At 47.1% G+C, this 25,842-nt stretch overlaps 1 protein-coding gene across 9 annotated transcripts in view; it reads right to left on the bottom strand.

The window, feature by feature from the left end:
* SIDT1 (SID1 transmembrane family member 1) overlaps positions 1–25,842 on the bottom strand; it is a 62,909-nt gene that overhangs the window by 25,951 nt on the left and 11,116 nt on the right. For 7 of the 9 annotated variants that reach the window (XR_004416968.1, XR_004416967.1, XR_004416969.1 and 4 more), the window contains exons 2-16: positions 18,219–18,340; positions 17,077–17,247; positions 16,839–16,884; positions 12,778–12,879; positions 12,033–12,116; positions 11,809–11,902; positions 10,575–10,646; positions 10,139–10,232; positions 8,991–9,034; positions 4,396–4,467; positions 3,024–3,172; positions 2,391–2,464; positions 1,824–1,890; positions 1,123–1,196; positions 433–556 (exon numbers count right to left, since the gene is read on the bottom strand). Coding sequence is in view for 6 of the 9 variants with exons in the window: in XM_033051096.1 (XP_032906987.1) it covers positions 433–556; positions 1,123–1,196; positions 1,824–1,890; positions 2,391–2,464; positions 3,024–3,172; positions 4,396–4,467; positions 8,991–9,034; positions 10,139–10,232; positions 10,575–10,646; positions 11,809–11,902; positions 12,033–12,116; positions 12,778–12,879; positions 16,839–16,884; positions 17,077–17,247; positions 18,219–18,340 (1,389 nt within the window). In the remaining 3 variants the exon portion in view is untranslated. The remainder of the gene's footprint in view (positions 1–432; positions 557–1,122; positions 1,197–1,823; positions 1,891–2,390; positions 2,465–3,023; positions 3,173–4,395; positions 4,468–8,990; positions 9,035–10,138; positions 10,233–10,574; positions 10,647–11,808; positions 11,903–12,032; positions 12,117–12,777; positions 12,880–16,838; positions 16,885–17,076; positions 17,248–18,218; positions 18,341–25,842) is intronic. The other 2 variants (XM_033051099.2, XM_033051100.2) reach the window with 2 other exon arrangements.

Genomic DNA, 25,842 nt, shown 5'->3' with positions numbered 1-25,842 from the left:
ACAGAAGCTCTGGCTACAAGAAGCTCTGCTTCAGAGGCAGCCAGATTTCTCTGAGTTATCATAAGTAGCTCCTGTGTAAGACAAATCAAATTTCACTATAAAGAGAAGCATCTTGGGACACTGCTACTGTCCCAGTTCCTTCATAGCAAGCGCTGCAGGAAAAGCCAGAGTCATGGGAGTTCTTCCTCTCTTAATCCCCTTGTCTTCACAGGCCCAGGCTGGGTCACCACCACAGCAGTATGGACATAATGTAAGTTGCAAAGAACTGAGGTGTGCAGGAACATAAGCATCCCACTTAGACCCTTTTGCACAGGAGGAAAAAAAGAGGAAGATTCAACCCTCCAGCAAAGAAGACAAGTGGAAACCCATTGTGTATCACTCTGGTTTCTAAGTTCGCCTTCCTTGCCTCCACTCAGCAATCACGCTTCCTACCAGGGTGTAGATATCTTTCATCGCCATGGCCCGACGGTGGAGGATGTCCCTGCGCAACACAATGAGGAGGAAGAGAAAGCCCAGCATCATGTGGCCCACATTGCTGAGGATGTTGTTGAAGGCACTGCAGGAAAGAAGACAGTTTAAGACAAAGGCAGCACAGCAGCAGGAAGCTGTACCTTGGGTTGTGATAAGCTGAATCCATTTTGCTCCCCTTGCCACCACCTTCCACCTCAGCAGCTGCCGAACTGCAATTTTAGACTCTAGATGACAATTTTAGTTTGAATAGTTCACTTGTCCCAGTTAATTTAACACTTCTGCAAGATTCCCAACTCTGGGCTTTCTTTGCACTCTCACATTAATTTAGAGAAATGCTGCACTGGAAGGACTGATCTGAACTTCTTTGCAGAGCTTCTGCTCCTTGGATACAAGTGCCAATAGAGCATGGGAACACCTCATTGCTGTGCCAATGATTTGCAAGGGGTACTCAGTTGCTACAAGTTCCAGGGTGCACGTCTCACTGCAACAGAGCACCACGGGTGAGCAAAACACAAAGATCAGAGTTCTGAACTCCCAGGTCTTATCAACACTGCTGCTGTGACCCTGGCAAGCATAAAATCCTGACCTGGGCACAGGGCAAACACTCAGGAGGCATGAGACAAATATGCAGTAATGAAAGGGCTCACTCACCTCAGTACCCCAAGGGGATGAGCACAGAGGAAGTTGTAGTAGCAGATGTCCTGATTGCCTGTCACATTCACTACCTGGACAGAGAGCAGGTGGGAGGCCTGGCATTAGCAAATCCTCCCAGCTCTGGAGGGTCCCACACAAAGACAAGGTGTACCAGGACACAGCCTAGCTCTAGCACTGGCACCAGGGAGTACTGACATCTGCAAGCAAAGCTTTTAGGGAAAGACAAGTTGTTGTCACAGGTCACAAACCTGATAACAGTCTCCAGAGGATACTGTGTGCTCTCAACCCCCACACTAGTAGACCTGCTTGCAGATATCTGCATAACAGCAGGATAGCAAAGCCTTGGAGAAGAGAGGAGAAATCACAGCAAACACTACTACTTGCTTTCAGCTGTCTCTTAGAAGTAACATCAAATACCTCCTGTCTCTAAAATGAAACAAGATCCAAATGAGACATCAGTTGAGCAGGAAAAGAGCAGCACTCCCACTTCCCAAGCAGAAGTATCAGAAGTGCAAAACTCAATGAGCCAAGTTCACTGTAACATCAACACAGTGCAGCGAGAGCAGCTAAGGTAAACTGCTCCTCACGCACAGCAGAACTCCTGGGTGATCCCAGTTTCACTGTGACTGTCATCCTTGCACAACACAGCCACAGGGCAAGTTTAAAGCAAGAGGGGACAGCCATGGAGCTAAACACACCGTCTGGTAAGTGATGACGAGCTGGATGACTGGCAGGGCATAGAACACCGCAATGGTGATGATGTTCCTGCAGAGGGGAGACAGCAGCAGCAGTTACACACACACCAAGATCAGGGGTGCATACCCAGAAGAGAACCCCACAGCGCTCGCAGAGGAATGTGCACACCTCACTGCTCTGGGGTTATGATCCCATTGTGACCCCCTGAAGCAGAGTAGCACATGTGCTTATGCACACAGGAGGCAAATGTTAAAGGCATAGGAAAAGCCAGGATGCCGGACACAAGCTCATGTGTTTGAGTGCCCTTCCCATTACGTTCCAGTGCACTGGTTGTTACCACACTTAAAAGCAATGATGCAAAACAGAATCCATTGCCAGGATCATGTGTGCACTGATCCACAAATATCCTTACTTGAGGTATGTGGGATCTGCAGTTACGGATTGGAACAGGCTCAGAATGGGTAACAGGATAGCTCAGAAGTGGTTCAAAAGATGGGCATGTGGACAGACTCTACAACCGGAGACTCTGGGTCCAGAGTTCGGGCCTTACCAGTTTGCCTTCTCCTTACCAGAAATAGATTTTGTATTTTTTGCTGACAATCCTTCGGTCTTTCCTGGACAAGTCTGATAGATAGAGGAACACCTAAAACAGTAGTGGGTGGGGAAAGAGGGAAGAAAACGCAAAAGAACCAATGTAGAAGGTAGTAGAAGAACCAGTAGAAGATCTTGAAGATCTTGACATATTTGCAGCTTGGTGGTATTTGGACTGGTTTTACACAGTACCCTCATGGGAGTGAGTTCTGCAAAATCCTCTATCTCCAAGAATGGCTCCAACCATACAGAGCAATGCAGGATGACAGAGGCAGTTTGAGAGCTGCTGGCTTAAAGCCCCTCTGTACATCCCTATCTGTACACCTCCTTGAACTTTCTGGAACACTCTCTGGGCATTTTCCTCCTTTTTCAATAGTCCCCAATACATTTTGATTTTCCATATTAAAGCACTCACTCCAGCAGCACTCCTACCACAGTGGGAAAACTTTCAGTGAATGAAAAAAAAACTAAGCACACTCAGCTGTATTAGATGAAATCCATCCTGAAAGGGAACAGAATTTCTGGGATTTCACTGAATTAACCAGTTCTGGTCATGGCCCAGATGTGCCCATGACCCAGCACAAGGGACACAGCTGCAACAGCAGCCATACCTTAGTGCGGATGATGTTCTTATCACTCTCAATTTCTGGCATTGTGTCAAAGTCGCTCTCCTCCTCCACAGAGCTGTCTGTGTTCGAACCAGCTGGGGACCTGTGCTCTGGCGAGGACAGCTGACGTCCACCGCAGGAGCTGGACTCATCTGGGCCAGAGCGGGGAGAAGGAGACAGGCAGGGTAAAGGCTAAATCCCTCTGTGCCCAGGAAGAATAAAGCTGTCCCTGATGTTTTGACAAGTTGATATGGCCAGTTCAGGGAAAAAAAACTTTGATCATCCCAAACCTTCCTAAAAGTTTTAGGTGATCAGTTAAGAGCAGTTGGAAGGACCATTATCTTCCCCTCTCTGCAGCATTTTAGTTTTCACTCTGCTTTTATTCTATTACTTTTCATCTCACAACATTTTCTACTCTCTACTAACCCAGGCTCTGAAATCTGGAAATCTGAGACAAGACAAATACATATATATAGAGAACGAAGTAGACTGCTAGGGGTCAAAAACACACTCACTAGTTAACCTTCAGATTTTATGTAAGCTTTATATACGTCTAAGCTTTTCTAAAAATACTCTACAACAAAAGACAAAGAAGAAAGTCAATTTTTCAAAGCAGGCAGAGTATCAGCTTTGTTCCCATTCCATCCCTGCTACTGGTCACATACCTGCCTGTACTTTCCACAGGCTCGCCAACTCCCAGCTGATTGCCCACATCAACATGGGCAGAACATAGGCTTCTCCCTCATTTCCCAAATGCTTTTAAAAGATTTCTTCAGAAAAAGGGGAAAGGGGGGTAAAGTGGTCATTAAGCCCTTTTAAGCCCTTTCTTCTCTGCTGCCAGGGCATGATTCACCTGTGAGCAGTTTCTTCCCTAGTGAAACCCCTGGAGGCAAGAAACTCCAATTGTGTTGATTGTGTCTTGCTTCATGGCACACAACCCTTCAGCCTCCCAGGGATACGAATGCTTTGGTTTAAAGGCAGGCTGTAAGCTATTAACAGGCTCCTAGAAGCTTGCCTGCAAGGGAACTTTGTCAGTTACTAGTAAATGTCCTGTCCTGAAGCAGCATTGTTACCCACAGCTCTCAGGTGACTATAGCTTTGCCTAAGACGCATTTCCAGTTACAGTCTCTTGGGGCACCTCTTTCAGATTTGCCACTTTTATTATATAGATGCTTTTCCCCAAAGTGCAACCTGAGTCTCATAAACTGCAATTTGGTTGTTTGATAGTTTGCTTTTTTTTTTTTCCTAATAGTTGCAAGATGCTCTTAAAGTAGCTTGCAGCTTTATTCTCCTCTGGTGTTAAATCGCTCTAAAAGTGCCTTCTCCCACCCCAGGGAGAAGCCTCCCTGTGCCCCAGTTCTGGAATATACTGTACCAATAGCACCGTAGCTGCTTCCCTCGGGAGCGCTGGCTGAGATGGGGTGTGAAGAAGTCATCATCCCAGATCCTGCAATGGAAACCAGACCCAGGAGGGACAGTTATAGTAATTTCACGATTATAAGCAGCACCATTTTGACTACAATTTTGATCCGAACCCGGAAGTGTGGCTTGTACTCCGGAGCGGCTTATACATGAACAAAGTTCAGAAATTTCCCAACATGGAAGTGTGACCTGCGAGCTTAGCTGAGCTCACGAATTGAGCACCTGTCAGAAAAACATGTGATCATGCGATTGTTACAAATTGGTTACTCTGTTGCGCGGCAGGGGGAGGCGGGTTCCCACCGGCAGCGCGGCACAGGGGAAGACGGGCTTGGCTCCGTCCCGCCGGCACCCCGGCCCAGGGAAAGGCAGGCTTGGCTCCGTCCCGCTGGCACCCCAGCCCAGGGGAAGGCAGGCTTGGCCCCGGCCCGGGAGAAAGGCGGGCTTGGCTCCGTCCCACCGGCACTCCGGCCCAGGGGAAAGGCAGGCTTGGCTCCGTCCCGCCAGCACCCCGGCCCGGGGGAAAGCAGGCTTGGCCTCGGCCTGGGAGAAAAGCAGGCTTGGCTCTGTCCCACTGCCATCCCAGCCCAGGGAAAGGTGGGCTTGGCTCCCACCGGTAGCGTGGGGGGAGCAGATGTCGCGAATTGAGCACCTGCCAGTAGAACCCGCGATTATGTGATTGTTACAAATTGGTTACTTTGTTGCACGAAAGTGCAGTTTATACTCTGGTATGGCTTATATATTGCCAAAGAACGAAAAGTTGCTGACACCCGGTAGTGCAGCTTATAATCAGGTGTGGCTTATAATCGTGAAATTACATCTCTGAAAGGAATGCAAACAGCTTGAAGAGCTGGAGGAGCTTGGGAAAAAGAATATTTCTCTAAACAGATGGCAGTCTCCCTCTAGAGCATATTGTGCAAAAGGGAAACTCTTGTTTTGCAGTGTGAACGAAACTCATTCCCTTCAGCCTCCCCACACAAGGTGCCAGTGAGATTGGCAGCATGAGCCCCCTTCCAGAACCCTGTACAGATAACACTGTGGGGCTGCAAGACTGGTAAATTTTAGAGCAAGTCTCATGATGTTCTTAATAGCCTTCTGAATTTCTAATTCTACTCTTTCCCCATCTCATGCAACTCTTCAAATACTGCTGCCTTCAGCTATCCCTGGAAGGGTCACAGACTGGCAGGACAGCTCCTACATAATTCTAACCAATCAAGAGAAAGAAAAAAAGTACTTTATGCAAAAAGTGGTAATGATCTTGTGCTGGTGACAAGAAGGGCAAGCCTTTGAAGGCTAGGCACATCCTGCCCACACATATGAAGCAAGAAGTGCTTTCCTGGCTCCATCTATATTCCCTCTTTTTGCTTCCAATGGTGGAGCTGAGCAACTGACCTACATGGCAGCAAACAAAGCCAGCTGAATCCCTTCACTGAGAGGTAAGTCACAAAAGGGAGGAAAGCAAGGGCAGCAGGAGCAGGACCACATTTTACAGTAGTGACAAACAGTGAGACAGGTAAAGTTGCTTTAAAGCTTTACCTCTGCAACAATATCATGTGGTCAGTCAGCAGCAAAGCAATGCAGAACATGGCGTATCATTTAAAGCATTAGTGCAGCCTGGCAATGGCCTGGCTTCCCAAGCAGCATGTCTGGCTTCCCAGTACATGACTGGTTTCAAAACTGACAGGCACAGGCAGAGTGCTCTTTCCATTTGGAAATTCTGGGCATTTCTGTAACACCTTGTGTAGGTTTTTATACCATTTTCATTAGCCACAAACGTAGAGAGATCTAAAACTTGTCCCTAACCGACCTCAAGTCAGGGAAGGACCCATAAAGCAATAATATTTGATATTTCAAGTCCCAAGAACTGCCTTTTTTTCTTGGCATGTCTGCTGTGCTTGTTAGGCTGGGGGCTAAGACTTGATCTCAAATTTTGGCTCTTTTCTGCTCCTGCCCCATCCCTCTAACAGAGAAAACGAACAGCTCAGAGGAACATCAGAAGTGAACATGGCGTGGACTGAGCACCAGAGGGAGGACTCTGGCACACTGCAGCCCCCAGGTGACAGCCCTTGAGCCCTAAGCTGAGATTGGCAGGATGTTGTTTTAAATTGCTGCAGGAGCAAGATACAGCTCCAATTCAAACTCCCTCTCTCATGGAAGCTTTTCATGTTACTTTAAAAGTCATTTGGAAATCCAGATCAATGGGAGGAGGGCAAAAACACTTCCCTGTGTTCACGGCAGCAAGGCACAAGCACAATTCCTAGGTCTGTCAGTCCTGTTCCATGAGGATAGTCCCTCGTAATTTTATACCATGCTTTATTCTCTCAAGTGACCGGCCAATATTCTCTCGCAAGTTACCAAAGATTTCAATCTGCACAAAGCAGGCAAGCCAAGGAAAAAAGGCACTCTGCCCTGTCTCTAACAACCACTTTAGACCCAGCTCACCCACTAATTTCCATCCCACTTCCCACTGTGAGGGTGAGTCAGCAAAGTAAATGTACCACACCAGGCATGGTTCCTTCAGCTATTGCCTCCACGAGATAGTGAGGATGCAGAAGGGAAGGTGTGCCATGGGATTTAAAAATAAAAAAAGTGAACCAGGGAAGCCAGAAATAAGACAGATAACAAGAGCAAAGAGGCACATGGAGTGGCAAGATGTTCCAAGCAGTGGCAAAGACACATTGCTGAGCACTTCCATCCAGTTCCTTGGTGAGGAAAAGGAATGGGGTGTAATGCAGAAGGCAAGATCCAGGGGTACTTGGGAGGAAATGAAATTCCAAAGGGTGGGAAGGGGAGAAAAAAAACAACAGAGAAAACCAGTGTGTCCACTGATCTGGAAGACAGGAAAGATGCTAATTATCATTTTATAAGCATCAGTCAGACACACCCTGAAGAGACAATAGATAAAGAAACAGCGTGTGGGCAGGACACTATTCCTCCCCAGAGAAAACGATGTGGTTGCAACATCCAGTGCCAGGTATGTGAAAGTGGCAATGGATTACAAGGGAGAGGACAGGCCACAGAAGCAGTAGGTACCTCTGGGAGGAAAGCTGTAAACTATGAAGGAACTGTGCTCCTCTTTCCCTCCACAGGGATGCTGTTCAGCAATCCTCCCTGCTCAGCAACCCAGTTCTCTACCCTCCAGGTCCATACTACGTCTAGCATCTGTGCCCTGCAGCTTCTCTGGGAACTTTCCAAACACCAGAATTTAACTTCCACCTCTCAGAAGGGCAGCACATTAAATGTCAGCTGCAGCATCAGCAGCACTCCCTGGGACTTCTTGTCTCACCTGGTTGAGACTGTGCCTCCATGTCCTAGACAGTGATTCCTTGTCAGCACCCTGGAGCTCTTCCACAGACTTGTACAGATCCCTTCAGCTTACCCAAACTTCCCAACACACAGGCCTTTCCCATTTTTCCAGTGCCTTAAGACCTGCTCTTATCTTACAGCAGTATCCATCCCAAATGATATAAAATTAAAATATATTTATGGACATTTTTACAGTTCCCTGTTCATGTTGTGAAAAAAAACCTTTCACACGTATTCCAAATACAGGGGTCTGTGTGGATCTTTAGCGGTTGACAAAGCAAGTCTCAGAATTCAAATGCCCCCAAGTCCTCAGCAGAAATATTAAGCCAATTAATGCCAGTCAGTGAAGTTCCACTGCTGATCTTTTAAACACAGCTCAGTTATACTACCATGCTTATCTGATGGTATGTAACAGACTGAAGAGACTGAAAACACTCGGCATCATGAAAGGAATAACATCAAGAACCTTCTAATGCTGCCAAAACTATGTCCTCCCTTCCTCAAGGAAACAGGTACAAATTACCTCTGCAACAACACTTTGAACTTCTTTGCAGGCATTAAATATTTAATCAAAATGAAAAGACACCCACATTTCACCAGAAAGCAAGGGTTCCCAGTGCCCCCCATCCACATGACAAAAACTTCCATCTTTCACTGGTAGCTTCTTAGATGCAGCTCTGTTTTGATAGGGCAGAACGCTGCAGCTTGTGGAAATGTGGGTGCAGCACAAAGTAAACAGAATCTAATGCCAACACAAATATCATAAACACCACTATCTAACTCTGTTAGTCATTCATTTACCTGGTTGTCTGCAACTTCCAGTGAAAAACCATTCAACATTTAAAATTCAATTAAGACCTTAAAAGACCATGCTTAAACCAGGCAGAGGAATTCTTAAAGCATAAGAGCTGATGTACTCAAAAGTGCCTTGTTTAAAAATCAACAGACCTAGCATGAGGAATATTAGCCTGTAGTCAGGTCTAGACAAGGCTTGGCCTTCCTCAACCCCTTTAAAAGGCAGCTCCTAGAGGTAGGAGTCGGGACCAGGTTCAGGGCAGCTGGCTTCAAAGGCCCTCTCTTGTGAGGGCAGAGAGGAAGTTTTAAACATCTTTCTTCAGCACCAGAGACTATGTAAGCTGCCAGGGGAGATAGCTACAGGGCAGAAGATAGTCGACTGACAGCTTGTCCTTTGCCTGGCCAGTGCTGTTCTCTCAAAGCTGTCACACGACAGAGAAGAGACCTTACCATGCTCACGACACAATCTCCCAGCTGAAGCTTTCCTCTGAACCCTGCAAAGCAACAGACAGCACTCATGAGAGAGCCAACAAATCTTATCACCTGCCAACCATGGCAGGATTATCTAGGACATCAGTAGGTAAATATGGTGCAAGCTCTAAAAAACCAAATAAAACAAACAAAAATAAGCACAAAAGAAACAAACACACACAACAACAAGAAAGAAAAATACTGTTTGAACTAGACACAACTCAGCCATGACTGCTTGCTGTCCACCTCTCTAACTTTCAAAGCAACAGAGGACTTTTTTGCCTCCTCAGCTATCCACCAGAGGCATGACAATCATTTACATGACTTATCCCATCCTACATTGCTCAGTATGTTGGGAGAGACCCTCACACCACCCTTCCAAACCCATCTTCCCTGGTCAGGGGACCAAGCATGTATGTATCTACTGAAGGGGTAGCAGGATCTAGAGGCACTCATTAGCATGATGCTTAAGAAGCCCGTATCACCTCCATCAATGCAGATACCAAGCAGAAGACGGTAAAAAGCAAAAACAAAAAAAACCTCACAAACATATTCCCAGAACACAAAAAAAAAAGCCAGCAAATAAGAGCACACACTTAAGTATTTCACCGAACTGTTCCAGTGAAATGTATTTTCATTGACGTGTCTTGAAGTTAAGCCATGTCCATGCGATCATTCTTCTCAACACAAGCCCAGACACCAAAGTTTGGGGCAAGGAAGGCAGGTAAGGAAGGAAACCAGCATTCTTGGGACTCCAAGGCGCTATTTGTGTCCCTGCCACTTACTGCAGTACTCAGTCCAACATGCTCTCACACTCCAGATCCCAGACTGGTCCCTTCATAATTCCCACCTGCTGCCCAGTGTCCTTACATAAGAAAACACAGGGTTATGGCATTACAAGATCTAGAGGGTAGACCCTTAGATTTTCATCCTTCCCGTGGTCCCCATAGCAGAGGAAGAATTATTTTCTGACTAATGGTCAGTAGGAGCCCACTGAATACTCATGGACTTCTTCAGCTGCTCTGTTTACATGCTTGCCACCCCTCTCATTCCCAGTTTTCTGTAGGGTCTGGATTCCCAGATGGTAAGAAACAGAAAGGCTGTTCTTTTATAATCCCTTGACTCACCTAATGTAGTGCACAAAAGCAACAACCACTGAGCCCAGGTAAAAGGAGAGGAAACTCAGGAAGCTGAAGAACATGGCCTGGACATAAACAGACTCTGAGAAAAAATAAGGGAACAGTCAGCTCACACAGCAGGAACAGCACCTCTCAGGGTCAGCACTCTTCCCAATACCACCTTGTAAAAATGCCCAGCCCCAAACAGCTCTTCCACCCCATTAGCTTTCTTCAAAAGCAATTGACAGAACCTGTTCAGCATTATCTCCTCCCATTTCTAGCTGGTGTGCCACACAGCCCTTCCTGGAAGGGAGCAGGCTGCAAGTGGTTTTCTCTCCTTTGCTGGTGCTTTCTGCACCAGAGGCTCCTGGCCCAGCCATACCCGTCTATTCAGAAGTGCCAAGTTCCCCTGTAAAGTTGCATTGCTCTGCCCAAAGACACTAACTTTTAATAGAGGGCACAATTGTCACTTGAAGGTTCTTTGTCCGCTGCAGGTTCCAGGTACGGTTGACATTCCCTGTGAGATGCACAGTGTACAGTAAACATAAAAACAATCAACATTAATGATTTCTGGCACTGATCTTGGTTCTCTGAACTTGCAAAAACAACAGGGTCTGGCCTTTCACTAAAATGTGTGGGTGGTTTTGCTTTAAACTGTTCTCTGATCTGCCAACATACAGCTTTTCCCAAATGTTTCCCCCGTGTTTCCTGTTCACAACCTGTTTTTCAGACTAGAAATCTTTGCTTGAGCCTTCCATATATTGCTTAAGTCTGGATGTCTGAATCCCAAAGGCAATCTCATCTCCTATTCATTTAATCCCCACAGGTAGTGGGAGCCTATTTTTGCCTTTAGCCAAATTTCTGTGAGTAAAACACTTCTGGTGCAGGATGCTACTCCAGAAACTTGCTCTGTTTCTGCAGAGCTTAGCACCCCAGCTCTGCTGACAGCATTAGGATGAGAGAGTGACACCCCAAAGGGCACTTTTTGTGGGAAAATTTGGGCAGAAAGGTAGGTCAGGGAAGTAGCAAAAAGCTGTTGAGGGAGCCCAATATATCTCTTGGTTTCAGTCTTGCTTCTTCTAAATGGAGAAAACTTTGAAGCTTTGAGAATAGGAATGTTCCCATTCCAGTTACAGTCACCACATGACTGGTGGAAACTTTGCTTTTACCACCGCCCAGGAAGTGGACACAGTGTTTTCTGGTTGGAAAAGCCACTAGAACAAGAATTTTGTAAAATTATTCTCCCAAAATTAGCAATTTTTCCTGTTTTCCCAAATGCAGAGCTGTCACAGATCCCAAGACAGCAGTAGATGTTCTCTGCAGGAACTGAGACTCCATGGAGCCAGAAGGATAATACAGCAGCAGGGAGCAGAGGTGAGAACCAATCAAAGAGCCTTTCCTGGATGTCTCCAGTGTCTCCCAAGGCACCAGTGTTGCTGCTGAAAAGCACATAACCCCAGCATGCCAGGCACACTGTACCAGCCAACCACTTCCTGCATTTATCAAGACTTTTAACCTGCCCAACAATATCGAATTGATACTTCACTCTTCCTCACAACTACCTGGATAAGACAGACCTACATAATCACACAGTGGCATCCCACAGGAAGGTCCCAAAAGACACCCAGTACTCCATCACTCAGAAGCAGCAATCAAATCCACCTTCCAGAAAAACTTACCATGAATTGAAGAAGGCACAGAACCTCCACAGGCATAATCCTCTGGCTTGATGACGAACACAACAAAGAACTGCTCACCTGGGAAATCTTTTCTCTGCACAGAAGGATGGACAAAGACAGAAAATCCTTGAGACACAAAGCCTCTCCCCTCCAATAGGCCAGAGATCACGTTTTAATTGCTACACAGACACCAAAAATCACTGGAACACAAATCAGCATCTCACCTGCACTGTTATGGCTGCCTGCTTTGTCATAGACTGATAAACTCCATTGAACTCCACATTATGGTCCAGGTCATACACTGGGCACTAAAACAGACATCTAAGGGTTAAACCAGGGACAACATCCAAACTATTTTCAAAGGAAGCCAGCTGGCAAACACAGTACGAAACAGCAAAAAAAGGCCTCAGTTGGGGTATCCAAGGGAACAGAACATCACACATCCCTGTCTGCTCCTACACTGCAGGACCCTGCATTATTCAGGGAGGTGGGCAAAGAAAATAAGTTTGGGGTTATTTCCCATCTGCAAGCAACATGACAGAGAACACCCCAGGAAAGAGGATGAAATATATAGAAAGGAAATTAAACTGGAAAGGAAGAAGGACATCATATCTAAAAATCAGAATTTCCCTAAGTTGCCTTGAACCAGGGGAGAGTCAAAGGAAGAGCACTGTTCCCTCCCTCAGACCCCAACATTCCACCCAACATCCTCCATGGAGAGACAGACCCATATCACAGGGCAGCAGGGAACCTCATAAGGACACAAATTCCCTATGTGGAATGTGTTTCCTATGGATAGGCTAGAAAGGAACAGTTTCTTTGCCTATTTACAACAGAAGTCTCTGTACAAGCTGCTTGAACTTAGTATCTCTGTCTTGGCCTCCTTCCCACGGAATTTTCATTCCTCTTTCAGGGGCTCCCTTCACCACCACCACCACCAGAGCACCACCCTTCTCTGCTTGGACTTACCACAATATCCTGGACAGAGACAACAGAGCATGGGTAGGCTGCTTCAGATACCACATTAATGATGACTGACTCAACATCCTGAGGAAATTTGTACAGAAAATACTGCAGAGAGAGCAGAGTACAAGAGTCATGATCCAGAAATCATCCTTGGCAATATCTTCAACACCTTCCTGCGCTATCTGAACAGGCCTAGCTGGGCTTTGGGGTTGGATGGGGATAGTTTTCATTGAAAAAAATGAAATTTCAACTATTAAGACCTTATTGAAATATTAAACCTTATTTCAAATATCAAGACCTTATATTTTTTTTTAAATATATATACATTCAGATACTAAGACCTTATTTTTCAAATATTAAGACCTTACACTACAGAAGAGCAGATGAAATACATACACGCAACTGTTCCCCTTACACAGTATTCCATTAGACACAAACATCTTCAACATGCAAAACATAGCATAGCCGTGTTAAGCTTTTTTCCATCTGATGATGCTAAAGTGACTTCATTTTACACCCCATTCCATTTTATGTTGATATGAGCAATTTCCAGATGTTTCCATACTGCTGGCTGTACTTTTTTAATATGGAAAACATCACAGAGCTTTCTCAGATGGGTTGCCTCAAAGACAGACCATGAACAGTAGTAGGTCAAATGGCTGAAACTCTGTCAAGAGTTTAATAAATAAATTATTGATATTAGTTGTAGGATTTAGGGATGTTTGTTTGCTCTGATGACAAAGCATAATGGGGGTTTCTCTTTGCACTTAAGCTTTGAAAATAATTCAAACTCTAAAAAAATTTGAGAGACACTAATATCTGTCAATATTCCTACTTTTCTTGGTTGGGGGAAGGAATGGCAAGCCCATTTGAGATGGCCCACAGGACAGTTTATAGGGTTAGAAAAAATTGTTTTTTCAGATCTGGGCAAAAGATGTCCCAGGCAATATCACTATTTGTATATTTGTACAGTAAAAAGTTTGATGCACTACCTCAGCCAGCTGCTGGAGAAGTGGGCCTCCTGTGCCTGCCTCAGCAGGCAGGCTTGTTGCAAGGGCTCCCGTCATCTCACTTGGAGGCCAGACCCTGAGAGCTCAGGCTCCAAGCCACAGCTACAGCAAGGGGATGATGGGCACCTCATACCCCCTCAGAGGGACACAAGGCTGAGGAGAGCCACAGCCACCTTCTTCCCTTCCATATGGTCAACAGGCAGCCACTACTGCCACACTGGAAGCTACCACCACCTCTGCCCCAAAACCATCCTCTGAGACTTTCCCAGCTGTAGAGCTTCCTTTCTGGCACATAAAATTTAGTGCTGAGCAAGGGCCAGTTGTTTCATATTTCTCTTCCCTCCTGCAATTCCCAGGAATTATGGCCCCCAAGTGGGAGGGCAGGGATAAGCAGGAAATCACCCAAGCCTTTTCAAAGTTGCTGATTTCTACTAAAGCATTTATTCCTACCACCCCCCTCCAAGCAGGGTCCCTTCCCTGCTGAAGGAGTGCTTTCTTCAATCACAAGTCCCTACAAAGTGCAAACTCACTGAGCCAGTTTCCTTAGCAGAGCACGTTTTGTCTGCACCAAGCAATGACACAGGCACACTGAGCTCCTTGGTTTCTCAGGGGCACTTTTTCCCCTTGGAAAGTTTTAGGTATATGAGGACCACCTTTTAGTTCATGAGGACTCTTCTATAATTTCCTCTAAGCTACACTTGCACCAGGGTACAGAATTAACACAAGGGCATTGAGGTCAGCAGTTCTCTGTTGCACACACTGAAAATGTTAAAAACATATCCAGCCAATGCTTCTCACCTATACAAGCATACCCAATTTCTGCTTCTGCCCTCAGGCACAACCTGGGTTCTGGACAACATCTCCTGGAGTTGTTAATGTCTTTTTACAACACTCATCTAGATTTTAAATCATCTTTTTTTTCATTCCCCTGTAGACTGTTTAATACTTTGATTTACAAAAACCTCAGCATTATAGCAATCAAAGAGCAGTCTTCTACTCCATACACCTGGTTATTAATTAAAAGTCAGAAATCTCATATTGTTAATTGTGATGAAAAAATCAGACCACAGTCACAATATTAATTTCATATCCCTAACACTCTATATTCAAATTACAAAATCCTAAGTAATGAGCACTTACTAAGAGTCACCATCATTCCCTATGCTTCTGTAGTAAAAAATATTGCATGAATCTGCAAACCAGATTAAGACATTTGACAGCAAAAAGGATTAGCTAGGATGCCTGGTAATACAAAAGCTAAAATTAAATGGTGTTATTAACAGTCAAAGCAACAACAAAAACAGAGTCCCAGACAGCCTGAGTAAACCACACACCTTCCCAACTCTACAAGTTCCTATATCTCTACAGTTACTGCCAACAGCATCTTCATTCAAGAGAGGATTTGAATCTGCAGGGCTCGAAGCAAAGTTGTTCAGCTGGAGGTGCTGCTCATATGTGCTTCCTTCTGAACTAACAGACATATTGATGCCTTAAGTTTTAGTTTTCATATTTTCCAGATTCTGCATTAGTATATAACTCTGAACTTCATATAAAGTGTTAGCAAGTTCTCCTCACAGTTTAGTTAGACAAAACAATCCTTTCCCAGCCCAAGAACCAAGGACACTGTTACAGTTTCAGGCCCAAAAAGTATAAACAACAGCAAACTGAGGAGAGCAATCTGAGAGGCCGAGACTTCATAACCTGAAGCTGTAATTGGACAATTAACCTCAATATGTAAATGGACCAAAACTTATAAAAGTGTGAAAATGTGTGATCCATCACCCATCTTGGGTGCAGCCTTGGCCAGGCTCTTGTATGCCCAAGGTGTATCCTTTGAAGGCCTTTTAAATAAATACCTACAGTTATTTCACGATTATAAGCCGCACCATTTTGAATAAAATTTTGGTCCCAACCCAGAAGCGCAACTTACACTCAGGAGTAGCCAATATATGAACAAAGTTCGGAAATTTCCCAATCTGGAAGTGCGAGCTGTGGTGCCGAGCCAAGCTCACAAATTGAGCACCTGCCAGTAAAATCCGTGATTGCGCTATTGTTACAAATTGGTTACTCTGTTGTGCGGCGGGGGAAGGCGGGCTCCTACCAGCAGCACAGTGGCTCCGGGAGCTCCGTGCCACCGGCCCTGTGGCGTGGGGGGGAGGTAGGGGTCTCCATGCCACCAGCCCTATGGCATGGGGGGAAGGCGGGGGGCTCTGTGCCACCAGCCCCATGGCAGGAGGGAAGGCGGGGGGGGGCCCCGTCCCGCCAGCCCTGCAGTGGGGGGGAAAAGGCAGGGGCTCCTGCCAGCACCACGGGGGGAGCGGAGCTTGCGAATTGAGCACCTGCCAGTAAAACCCGTGATCGTGTGATTGTTACAAATTGGTTACTTTGCTGCAAATGAAAGTGCAGCTTATATACGTACAAAGAACCAAATGCTGCCGACATCCGGACGTGTGGTTTACAATCAGGTGCGGCTTATAATCATGAAATTCCTGTACTTTATTCCTACTTTATTCCTTTAACACTGTCTATCCACTGTTCTAGGTAGCCTCTCAAGGCATCGATACCAGGCATTTCACCTATCACCTATCACCTTGCTGACCTGCTGCCCTGAGCAAGGAATAGCAGTCTGCTGTACCTTTACAGCTTATCTCCATGTTTATTTTTTCCAATAAAGACTGTATTTTGACAAGTTATGCTCAGGCAAATAAGTCAGAACTGGCAGGAACACAACAGTGATGTGTATCACCTCACAGAAGTGCAGCAGTCCAATGGCCTCTGGACTTCTGGACATTTCTAGGATTTTCTGAAGGGTCAGTACCATTCACTTCCTCTGCTCATGGGTTTTGGGAGGACCCTAATATGTTCCTAGAGTGACTGAAGCACTGTTATCTCTCTTCACTGTACCCACAGAAAATTCAACAGTAAGAAAGTTTCCCTGCATCCTAAGAGGGAAACTATGTAGTCATAAAAGACTTACTATCTCTAACAAAATATCATATCAATCACTTGGATGTGGTAGGACATACAAGCAATTTACACAGGATTCCTCCTTACCTGTGGTTGGGAAGGGCTGGCAGTGAAGTTAAAGGCTTTGTTGGTCCTAGAAAACAAATGCCAGAGTGTTTGTTGAAGGCTAAAACTTTCAGAGCTGGAATACACACAAAGTACCCTCAGATTAAAAGAAATTTTAAGGGAAGGAAAAAATAATGGGAAGAGTAGGCAGACGGACCCTCAAATGATGTTCAAGTGACATGTGAAGAAATTGCATTTGTATTACTACATCCCAACTTACTTAAGTTGGAAGTTCTCCAGCCTGGTGACTAGCAGCTCATATGCAATATTGAATGGTGCCATGGAAGCAATGTCCACAAATATAATCTGGTCAGAGGGTCTTGTTTCAGGTGTTGGCTCAGAGGGACAAAGGGTCCGACTCACTTCTTGATAATTGTAGGTCCTCTGATATCTATAACAGCCAGGGGAAGGAGGGAGGAGAAAGTTGGATGGCAAAGAGAGGGAGAGACAGAGAGAGCACAATTAAAAAATTTTTCAGCACTAAGAATGGTATCATTTTTTCCCCTGCTTGCATAACTGAAATTCTCATCTGAAAGGTCAGGAGCATTCACTCCTTTATTCAGCATTCAAGCTCCACCTCTGCTGCCTCTTGCAATTTGCACAAGGGACTGGTCATCTTCAACATTTTACTTCCCTCAGGGATGCCCACAACAGCTGTGGATCTCTAACATCTGCCATTTAGGTGGAGGCAAAGAGAGCACTGACAGCCACCCGGTATCAGGCAAAACGCTGCAGGGTATCTGCTGCTGGCACCAGGATTCAGTCACAGGATAAAGCTTCACATCTTAAATGGTCTAAAGTGCCTGAAAATTCTCTATTTGCAGCCCAACGAGCTCTGGGATTAATGAAGATACAAAGCAGCATTGCTTTCATAAAGAAGCAGCCCCATAAGAACCATCCCCTTGAATAAACTTAATGTAAATGTTCCTGAGGTGAGAAACAGAAGCTCTTTTTCCCCAAATGCACTGTTACATAGAAGTTACAGTGCTCTTTCAAGAACCTTTTCAAGCTTTGCCCCAAACCAGAGCCCAGGAACTATCTGCAAACATGGTAGGCAACTGCGGAATGACAGCAATGATGTGTGGTGGATTCAGTGACTGGTGCCACAGGCAGATCCCCTGCCAACAAGCCTCCTGGTACTCTGTGTACATATCTGAGAAGCTAACAGCCAAGAGCAGGCTGCCAAGTAAGAGGTTACCTATCAAATCCTGGTCTTCCTACTCCCAACTGGCAGTGAGCAAGAACACTCTGCAATCAAGCCCTGCAGTCTACACAGGTTACAAGATGCAGCACGTGAGGGAGGCTGTTGATGAATACAGCTGGTAGAGGAGTGTGTAACAAAGAAGAGACTCCAGTACTTACAGGCCTCGAAAAATCAGTGGGACCTGCCATGACAGCACTCCCTTCTGCTGGCGAACTACAAACAGGACGGGGTATCGGAGGTTCTCGGAGCTGCTGTTCACATATACCCGCACTGCATCTACCTGTGGGAAAAGAGTACAGTAAATTCACGAATACAAGCCGCACTGAGTATAAGCCGCATCTCTGGGTATTGGCAAATATTTCGTTCTTTGTCCATAAATAAGCCGCACATGAATATAAGCCGCTCTGTGGTTTGCAGCGAGGACCCGCGTGCAACAAAGTTGCCAAATACTAACAGAACCGCGGCATGGCGGGGGGTTTACTGGCTCAACTAAGGCTGCGCAGGCTCGGCCCGCTAGGGGCTGCTGACGGGGCCAGCTGGCCCAGCCCGGTGTTGCCACTCGGGGCTGGCCACCGCCTCTGGGTTCGCTCGCCCCGGCGCCACTCCCGCCGCGGCGCCGGCCGGGCATGGAGAGCGCGCCCCGCTCGCGGTGCGGCACCAGCCGGGCACGGAGAGAGTGCCCCGCTCGCGCTGTGGCGCCGGCCGGGCATGGAGAGAGCGCCCCGCTCGCGCCGCGGTGCCGGCCGGGCACAGAGCACCCCCTGTTCCCGCCACGGCGGCGGAGGGCGGGGGCAGAGCCCCCTCCCTCCTCCCCGAGCCACAGTAATGGCGGCGCGGGGCTCCTGTCGGCTCCCCGAGCCGCGGCAATGGCGGCGCGGGCCCCCCCCCTCCTCCCCGGGCTGCGGCAATGGCGGTGCAGGCTCCCCCCACCTCCCCGGGCCGCAGCAATGGCGGCGCAGGGTCCCCCCATCTCTCCCCTGGGCTGCGGCAGAGGAGGGAAGAGAATTCTCCCGCCTCTCTCCCCGCCCCCCGTGCTGCCTGCAGGGAGCCAGGGCAACACAGTAACACTGTAACAATCGCAAAATGCTGGCTTTTACTGGCAGGTGCTTGGCTCGGCGCCCTGGCTGGCACGTCTGGGGTTGTAAATGTCAGAAAATTATTCACATATTAGCCGCCCCCGAGTATTAGCCGCACTTCCGGGTTTCCACCAAAATTTTTGTCAAATTGCTGCGGCTTGTATTCGTGAAATTACTGTATAAGTTGAAGGTAGAGAAGAAGGCAGCTCCAAATCTAGGTGGGAGAAGCCTTCCTCAGTCTGATCTAGGTGCTGACAATATGCTCAGGGAGATTGGCAGTGTTTATCACCAGACTAATTATTCAGATCCAGAAGTCATTTACAGAAGTGCCTCTCAGCTGATGCTGCAGTTCAGAATCAGAGCCTGGTGCCCAGGTCAGAGGTGACTGTCAGACAAGACACAGTGGGCAAATGCAGAATACACAAGAGAGTTCAGTAGCTTCTGTTGGGAGCAACCTACATCTTATCTTCCTTCATCTTATCTTACATATTATCTTCCAAAAATAAAGCAAACAGACACAGACACACAAGACAAAGACCCAAAGCTACAACTAAGAATTTTCTTGTTGAAACTCTTATGTACCCAACCCAACTCAACAACATTACTGGGAAAGTCACAAAGATGACATCAATAGCGAAGGATGAAAAAGCACATTAGTAGCTGGTTCTCATGTAAACAATTCCAATATGACCATAATCCCACCCAACAAAACAGGAATACACTGCTGACTGCCCCTCAAGTGGAAAGAAAGGCTGCTTGTAAGAAAGGGTTTTAATGCACCAGCAACTGAAATTTCTCCTTACATTAACACTGACCACCACATGATTGCAGAGGTAGGACAGCTGTGGTGTAAAACACCCTCAGTTCATTATTTGAGAAGCAAGAAGTTTGCCTGCACCATACGGAAGTGTCACCATTTCCATTTGAAAACAGCATTCCTTCAGCTCCCTCTCCAGAACTGTAGACACTGATCAAGAATACAAAATACAAGAGTGCATAACTTACCATACGATAAGAAACAGTCCATCTCAATTAGATGCTTTGAAATAAGGAAAGCATGAAAACTGGTATATGCCATATTACTACCATAATGACTTCTCTACATCATTACTATGCTCAGCACTCTGTATTTGCTCTCTGTAGCAGCTGGTTATAGCTCCTTTGCCCTGCTCTCCTAAAAGTCCATATTCAGGTACCTTGAGCTCGTTTTGGTCTGATAACACCTGGTGCAACATGCAGTTGCATCAAGGCAGGACCACCTATTGCCTAAGTATGGGCTTACAGATGGGATCCACTACACTTCTTTCCTCCCTCTCACCTTTCTCTTTGCATTCTACACAGACAAAGCTGCTTCCCAGGCCACATTCAAACAGAGAGAAGCATCAGAACGACAGAAGCAACAGTTACAGAGCAGTTCATTAAGAAGATCCCACTGCACTTAAAATTTCACCTCGATATACCAACTATTCACTTGCAATTAATACCTCTGTACCTCCTAGATTTGCACACACCCAGATCAATCAGGAGCATCACATTGCCTAACCCCGACACCATCTCTATTTTGAAGTCCAGGAAATAAATAAGGTGATTAAGAAGCTGGACAGATAGCAACTGAGATTCCATTCCATCTAGTTATTTACCCTGCTGCCATCACCACAGCAACACAGGGCCTCTTGTAGGCAGATGCTGCACTTCCAGTGGAGGGGCCAGATCCCAATCCCAGGGTGCAGCTCTGCTCTTCCCTCACAGGATCTCACGGATATAGCAGCAGCTCCCAACAGCTTTGGTTGATGGACATCTTTCTTATACAACAGCTATTTGTGCCAAACATTGCAATAAAACAAGTGGGATTTGCCTGCTGGCCAAACCTGCACAAGAAGTTCCCAATTAATGGTTGAAGACTTGGAAATAAACTTGGGCATAAGTCCAGCAAAAGGTAGGTGCAATTATGAGGAAGCTTAGGAAAGTGCAGAAAGAATTACCATTTAACTGCAACCAGGGCTTCTCTTTGTCTGTTGTCACTCGCTCTCCAATTTAGTGCTACAGATTAGGAGGAACCCCAGTTAGCATCTTGGAAAAAGACATTTTCCCTGGCAGGATGAACTGTCTAGCAGGATCATCAAAAGGGACAGGGATAAAAATGTAACACCTATGAATGGACATTAATGCTTTTTTAAGCCTTCCTCTATTTGATCTACTTTATTTAATCCATGCTTTGCTTCTGTATTCTCTTGCCTTGAAACAGACAACATATACATTTTCATGCTACAGATTTAATGAATTCACTATTGAACCAATGCTAGTAATCCCATCTTTCCCTTTGAAAGTCAGCATTTGGCATTTGCCTTAAGCAAAATATTTTTAGAAGAGTGAAAAAAAGCAGGAAGTGAAGAAATGAAAAAGGTGATTTATTTACTTCAAACACGCTTCCCCCTCCACACCTTTCCAAAGGTTATTTCATTTTAAAAACAAGCAATTCTAATGTAAGAACCCTTCCCTGCTACAGAACCACTGCTCCCATCACACATACCTCTCCCTTCCAAACACAAAACTTTATGTAGACAGAAGAGGAACTCCAGTGAATAAGCCATATTTTAATTTAAAATTATAATCATTGCAAAGACTATGAGTCTCCTCTGCATCCATCCCCACTCACACAGCCCTGGTGAGATAAAGAGGAAGTTTTGCCTGGGCAGTAACAGGGTCAACCAAGCTGCTGTCACTCCTGCGTTGCCAGCACTGGTGAGGGATTTCATTTTGGAGCAGATCATTGCCAGCCCCACGGAAAACTAGCTGCACCTTCCCCTTCCTTGTACACTCGCAGTAGCAGGCTTGCTACATTGGTATTATAATATAGTGTTAGATTTCATCTGCACCCTCCAAGCTGAAACCCTCCTCCTGGGAAACAAACTTGTGTACCAAACGCTCCCTTTGACAAGGCAGGCCCGGCACAAATATTTGTTGGCAATAACCATACTGCTTTCTTTTGTGCTGTGGGGTTGACGCAGGGTCAGGACTGCTTCAGAGACTTCTGCTTCTCATATTCCTTCCCAGTGCCAAGGCTCTGCTATCTGCAGGGGCTAGTCACCAGCCACAGTCATGATAGTTTTGTTTCTCAGATAACTGATCTGAAGTTTCTCCTTTGTTTCAAGGTGGACAGGGCAGTAAGACAGCTGAATAAAGAGAGCACTCTCAGCTCTGTATAAAAATGTGTTAGACCAGGAAAGACAAATATTTGTGCTTCAGTTCCACCACCACCATGGAGATAGGGGGAGAGAAGAAAAGAAAGAAAAAAAAGTAAACTGAATTCCATTCTCTAGATGGGAACAGGCAGAAGGAGCTGGCCCCAAATTTGTACAGTTGAACAGAACCAACATGGTTGTAAACATTAAGCAAAATAAACCAGGCTCTTGTTGACATGAAAGAATCCTTGGACTGATTATTAAATCAGCATTTCCCACAGAGATTACACATCATCTTAACACTGTGGGGATGTGAATTTAAGGGCAAGACCAGAGGTTGCAACAACAGTTTGTGCTGTAAGTAAAGGTTTTCAAGGGCTTTACCATGGATTCCTTTCCAAAAGCTCTTGCTAAGCAAAGCCTTTGAGTCACACCGCGTGGCTCCACCACGCTCTCCGCCACACCCACACGCCAGCCGCTCCTTGTGAGCCTGTTGGGATTACCAGTCCATCTTGCGACAGTGTTTGGTTGTGGACCTGCCAAGGCACCAGGCCAAGCCCGTGGGCAGGAAACACATCCGGCAGGCAAACACACAGACTGCTGTTCACAATGAGAGGTCTCAGTGCTGGACACGTATACAAAAGCCACTGAACTGCTGCTGCTGGCTGTTGCACAAGAAAGAGATGCTTCATTTCAGTGAAGTAGGATTGAGCCAGGTGGACTAGAGCAATCAAGGTAGTGAATGAATATCCCATCAGCATCAAACTCTGCTGATCTTCCCACTGACAAGGCAATAGGGGAAGCTGAGACCTGGAAAGAAAACAGTTGAGACAGTGATAGGTTTTGGAGAGCCTCTTTTCTGCTGTCTCATGAGATGTGAGCACCACTCCTGGTTGACAACAAAACAAGTGGAGTTCAGAGTATCATTCCCTTTCAGCCTTTGCGCTCCAATGTCAATAAGTCCTAATTGCCAAAAGCAATCTGTCAAATAGCCTTGGCCCAGAGTTTTCTTCCAGCATTTCTGCCAGGAGTATTAAATACCCAAAGCAGCATAAGCAAAGAGACAGACTCCGAGTATGTCAAGCACAGCCTTGAAAACATTAACATAATTGCTCCAGGATTAGTATTTTTCATTTACAGTAATTTCACGATTACAAGCTGCACTGAGTATAAGCCGCACTTTTGGGGTGTCGGCAACGTTGAGGTCTTTGTCCATATATAAGACGCACTGGACTGTAAACCGCACCTTCGTTCGCAGTGAGGATCCATGTGCAACTTTCACAAAGTTGTCAAATAGTAACAGAAACTCGGGAACGCAGGGTTTACTGGCTCAGCCCTGCTCAGGGCAGCCGCCAGGGAGCGGTCGCAGCCCCGTTCACCGCTGCCGCCGGGAGGCAGGGGAGCAGCATGTGCGGCCGGTGCCACTGGGAGGAGGGAGAGGGGTGTGCCTGGCCAGTGCCGCTGGGAGGAGGGAGAGGGGTGTGCCTGACTGCTGCTGCTGGGAGGAGGGAGAGGGGCTTGCCCGGCCATTGTCGCTGGGAGGAGGGAGAACGGCATGCCTGGTCGGTGCCACTGCTGCGCCCCCCGGGGCCAGGTAGTGCTGCCACTGCGCCACCACTGCCCCGCTGCCCAGGGCCGCTGTTGGCTCGGACTTCTGGGTTGGGAAATTTCCAAAATTTGTTCATATATAAGCCACTCCTGAATGTACGCCACACTTCCAGTTTGGGAGCAAAATTTTAGTCAAAATGGTGCAGCTTGTAATCGTGAAATTACTGTAAATGTTTCACTCTGTGCAAACGTGCAGTGTGAAGTTACAGTCTGCCATGGACTTTCCCATGAGTTCACTTGTTTGCAACATCATCTGTGAAGCACAAATGGAAGTAAGACAAATATAAAACATGATCATATTTATCTTTTTTCATTATTGAAATTTTGTCCTCTAACCAATGTCACCAGGGAGTCTCCTGGACAGCCAGAGGAGAAACTGGGAGTTGCCATGCTGGATGAAGTAGGTACCTGTTTCTGAACGCCCTCAGACTTCAGGAAGACATTAAAAATAAAAAATCCTATTTTTAACAGTCAGTCAAGGAACAAACTACAGTAATTTCACGAATACAAGCCGCAGCAATTTGACAAAAATTTTGGTGGAAACCCGGAAGTGCTGCTAATAGTCGGGGGTGGCTAATATTTGAATAATTTTCTGACATTTACAACCCCAGACGTGCCAGCCAGGGCGCCGAGCCAAGCACCTGCCAGTAAAAGCCGGCATTTTGCGATTGTTACAGTGTTACTGTGTTGCCCTGGCTCCCTGCAGGCAGCACGGGGGGCGGGGAGAGAGGCGGGAGAGTTCTCTTCTTCCCTCCTCTGCCGCAGCCCAGGGGCAGACGGGGGGGGGGCGCGCCGCCATTGCCGCGGTTCGGGGAGGACGTGGGGGGGGTGCCGCCATTGCCGCGGCTCGGAGAGCCGACGGGGGCCCTGCGCCACCATTGCCGCAGCCCGGGGGGGGGGGGGCCGCGCCATCATTGCCGCGGCTCGGGGAGCCGACGGGGGCCCTGCGCCGCCATTGCCGTGGCTCGGGGAGCCGACGGGGACCCTGCACCGCCATTGCTGCGGCCCGGGGAGGACGGGGGGGGGGGGGTGCCGCCATTGCCGCGGCTCTGGGAGCCGACGGGAGCCCCGCACAGCCATTGCCGTGGCTCGGGGAGGAGGCGGGGTGCTTTGTCCGCGCCCGCCGCCGGCGCCACAGGCGTGGGAAAGCTCCGTCCCTGCCCACCGCCGGCGCCACAGGCGCGGGAAAGTTCCATCCCCACCCACCGCTGCTGCCGTAGGAGCGGGGGAAGCTCCGTCCCTGCCTGCTACCACGGGGCAGCGCCGACCCGGGGTGACCGAGCCCAGTGGCAGCGGCGGGTGGCCCCGAGCCCAGTGGCAGCGGCGGCCAGCCCCGAGCAGCAGCACCGGGCTGGGCCACCTGGCCCCGTCAGCAGCCCCTAGCGGGCCGAGCCTGCACAGCCTTAGCTCTGCCAGTAAACCCCGCCCTCCCACGGTTCTGTTACTAATTGCACGCGGGTCCTCTCTGTGAACGACAGAGCAGCTTATATTCGGGTGCGGCTTATTTATGGACAAAAACCGAAATATTTGCCAACACCCAGAGATGCGGCTTATACTCAGTGCGGCTTGTATTCGTGAATTTACTGTACTCTGCAATAATTACATCTTCCTGAACCACAACAGCTGGAACTCTGGGCCAGGTCAACCCTTGAAACAAAAAGCTTTATAACCTTTCCAAATTGTAACCTTGAAACTCCAAGCTCCTGGCAGTAACTCCAGGGATTGATGTCAGAACATAGATACCGGGTTCATTCTTGGCTCCCAAGTTCTTCACTTCAGTAACACTTCGGATGTGGATTGAATCACATCTTGTAATGCACGATGTCTTCTTTTTAAACCATTTTCCATTATTTTAAATTACACTGAAGTAGCTATTTCTATGCTCAAAGGAAAACATCAGTGTAACGAAGGACGGC

Source organism: Catharus ustulatus, chromosome 2 (assembly GCF_009819885.2).
Source record: "Catharus ustulatus isolate bCatUst1 chromosome 2, bCatUst1.pri.v2, whole genome shotgun sequence".
In the NCBI taxonomy this organism is placed as follows: Eukaryota; Metazoa; Chordata; class Aves; order Passeriformes; family Turdidae; genus Catharus; species Catharus ustulatus.
The sequence above is the reverse complement of the archived record's forward strand: the minus strand, read 5'-3'. Positions and strand labels throughout refer to the sequence as shown.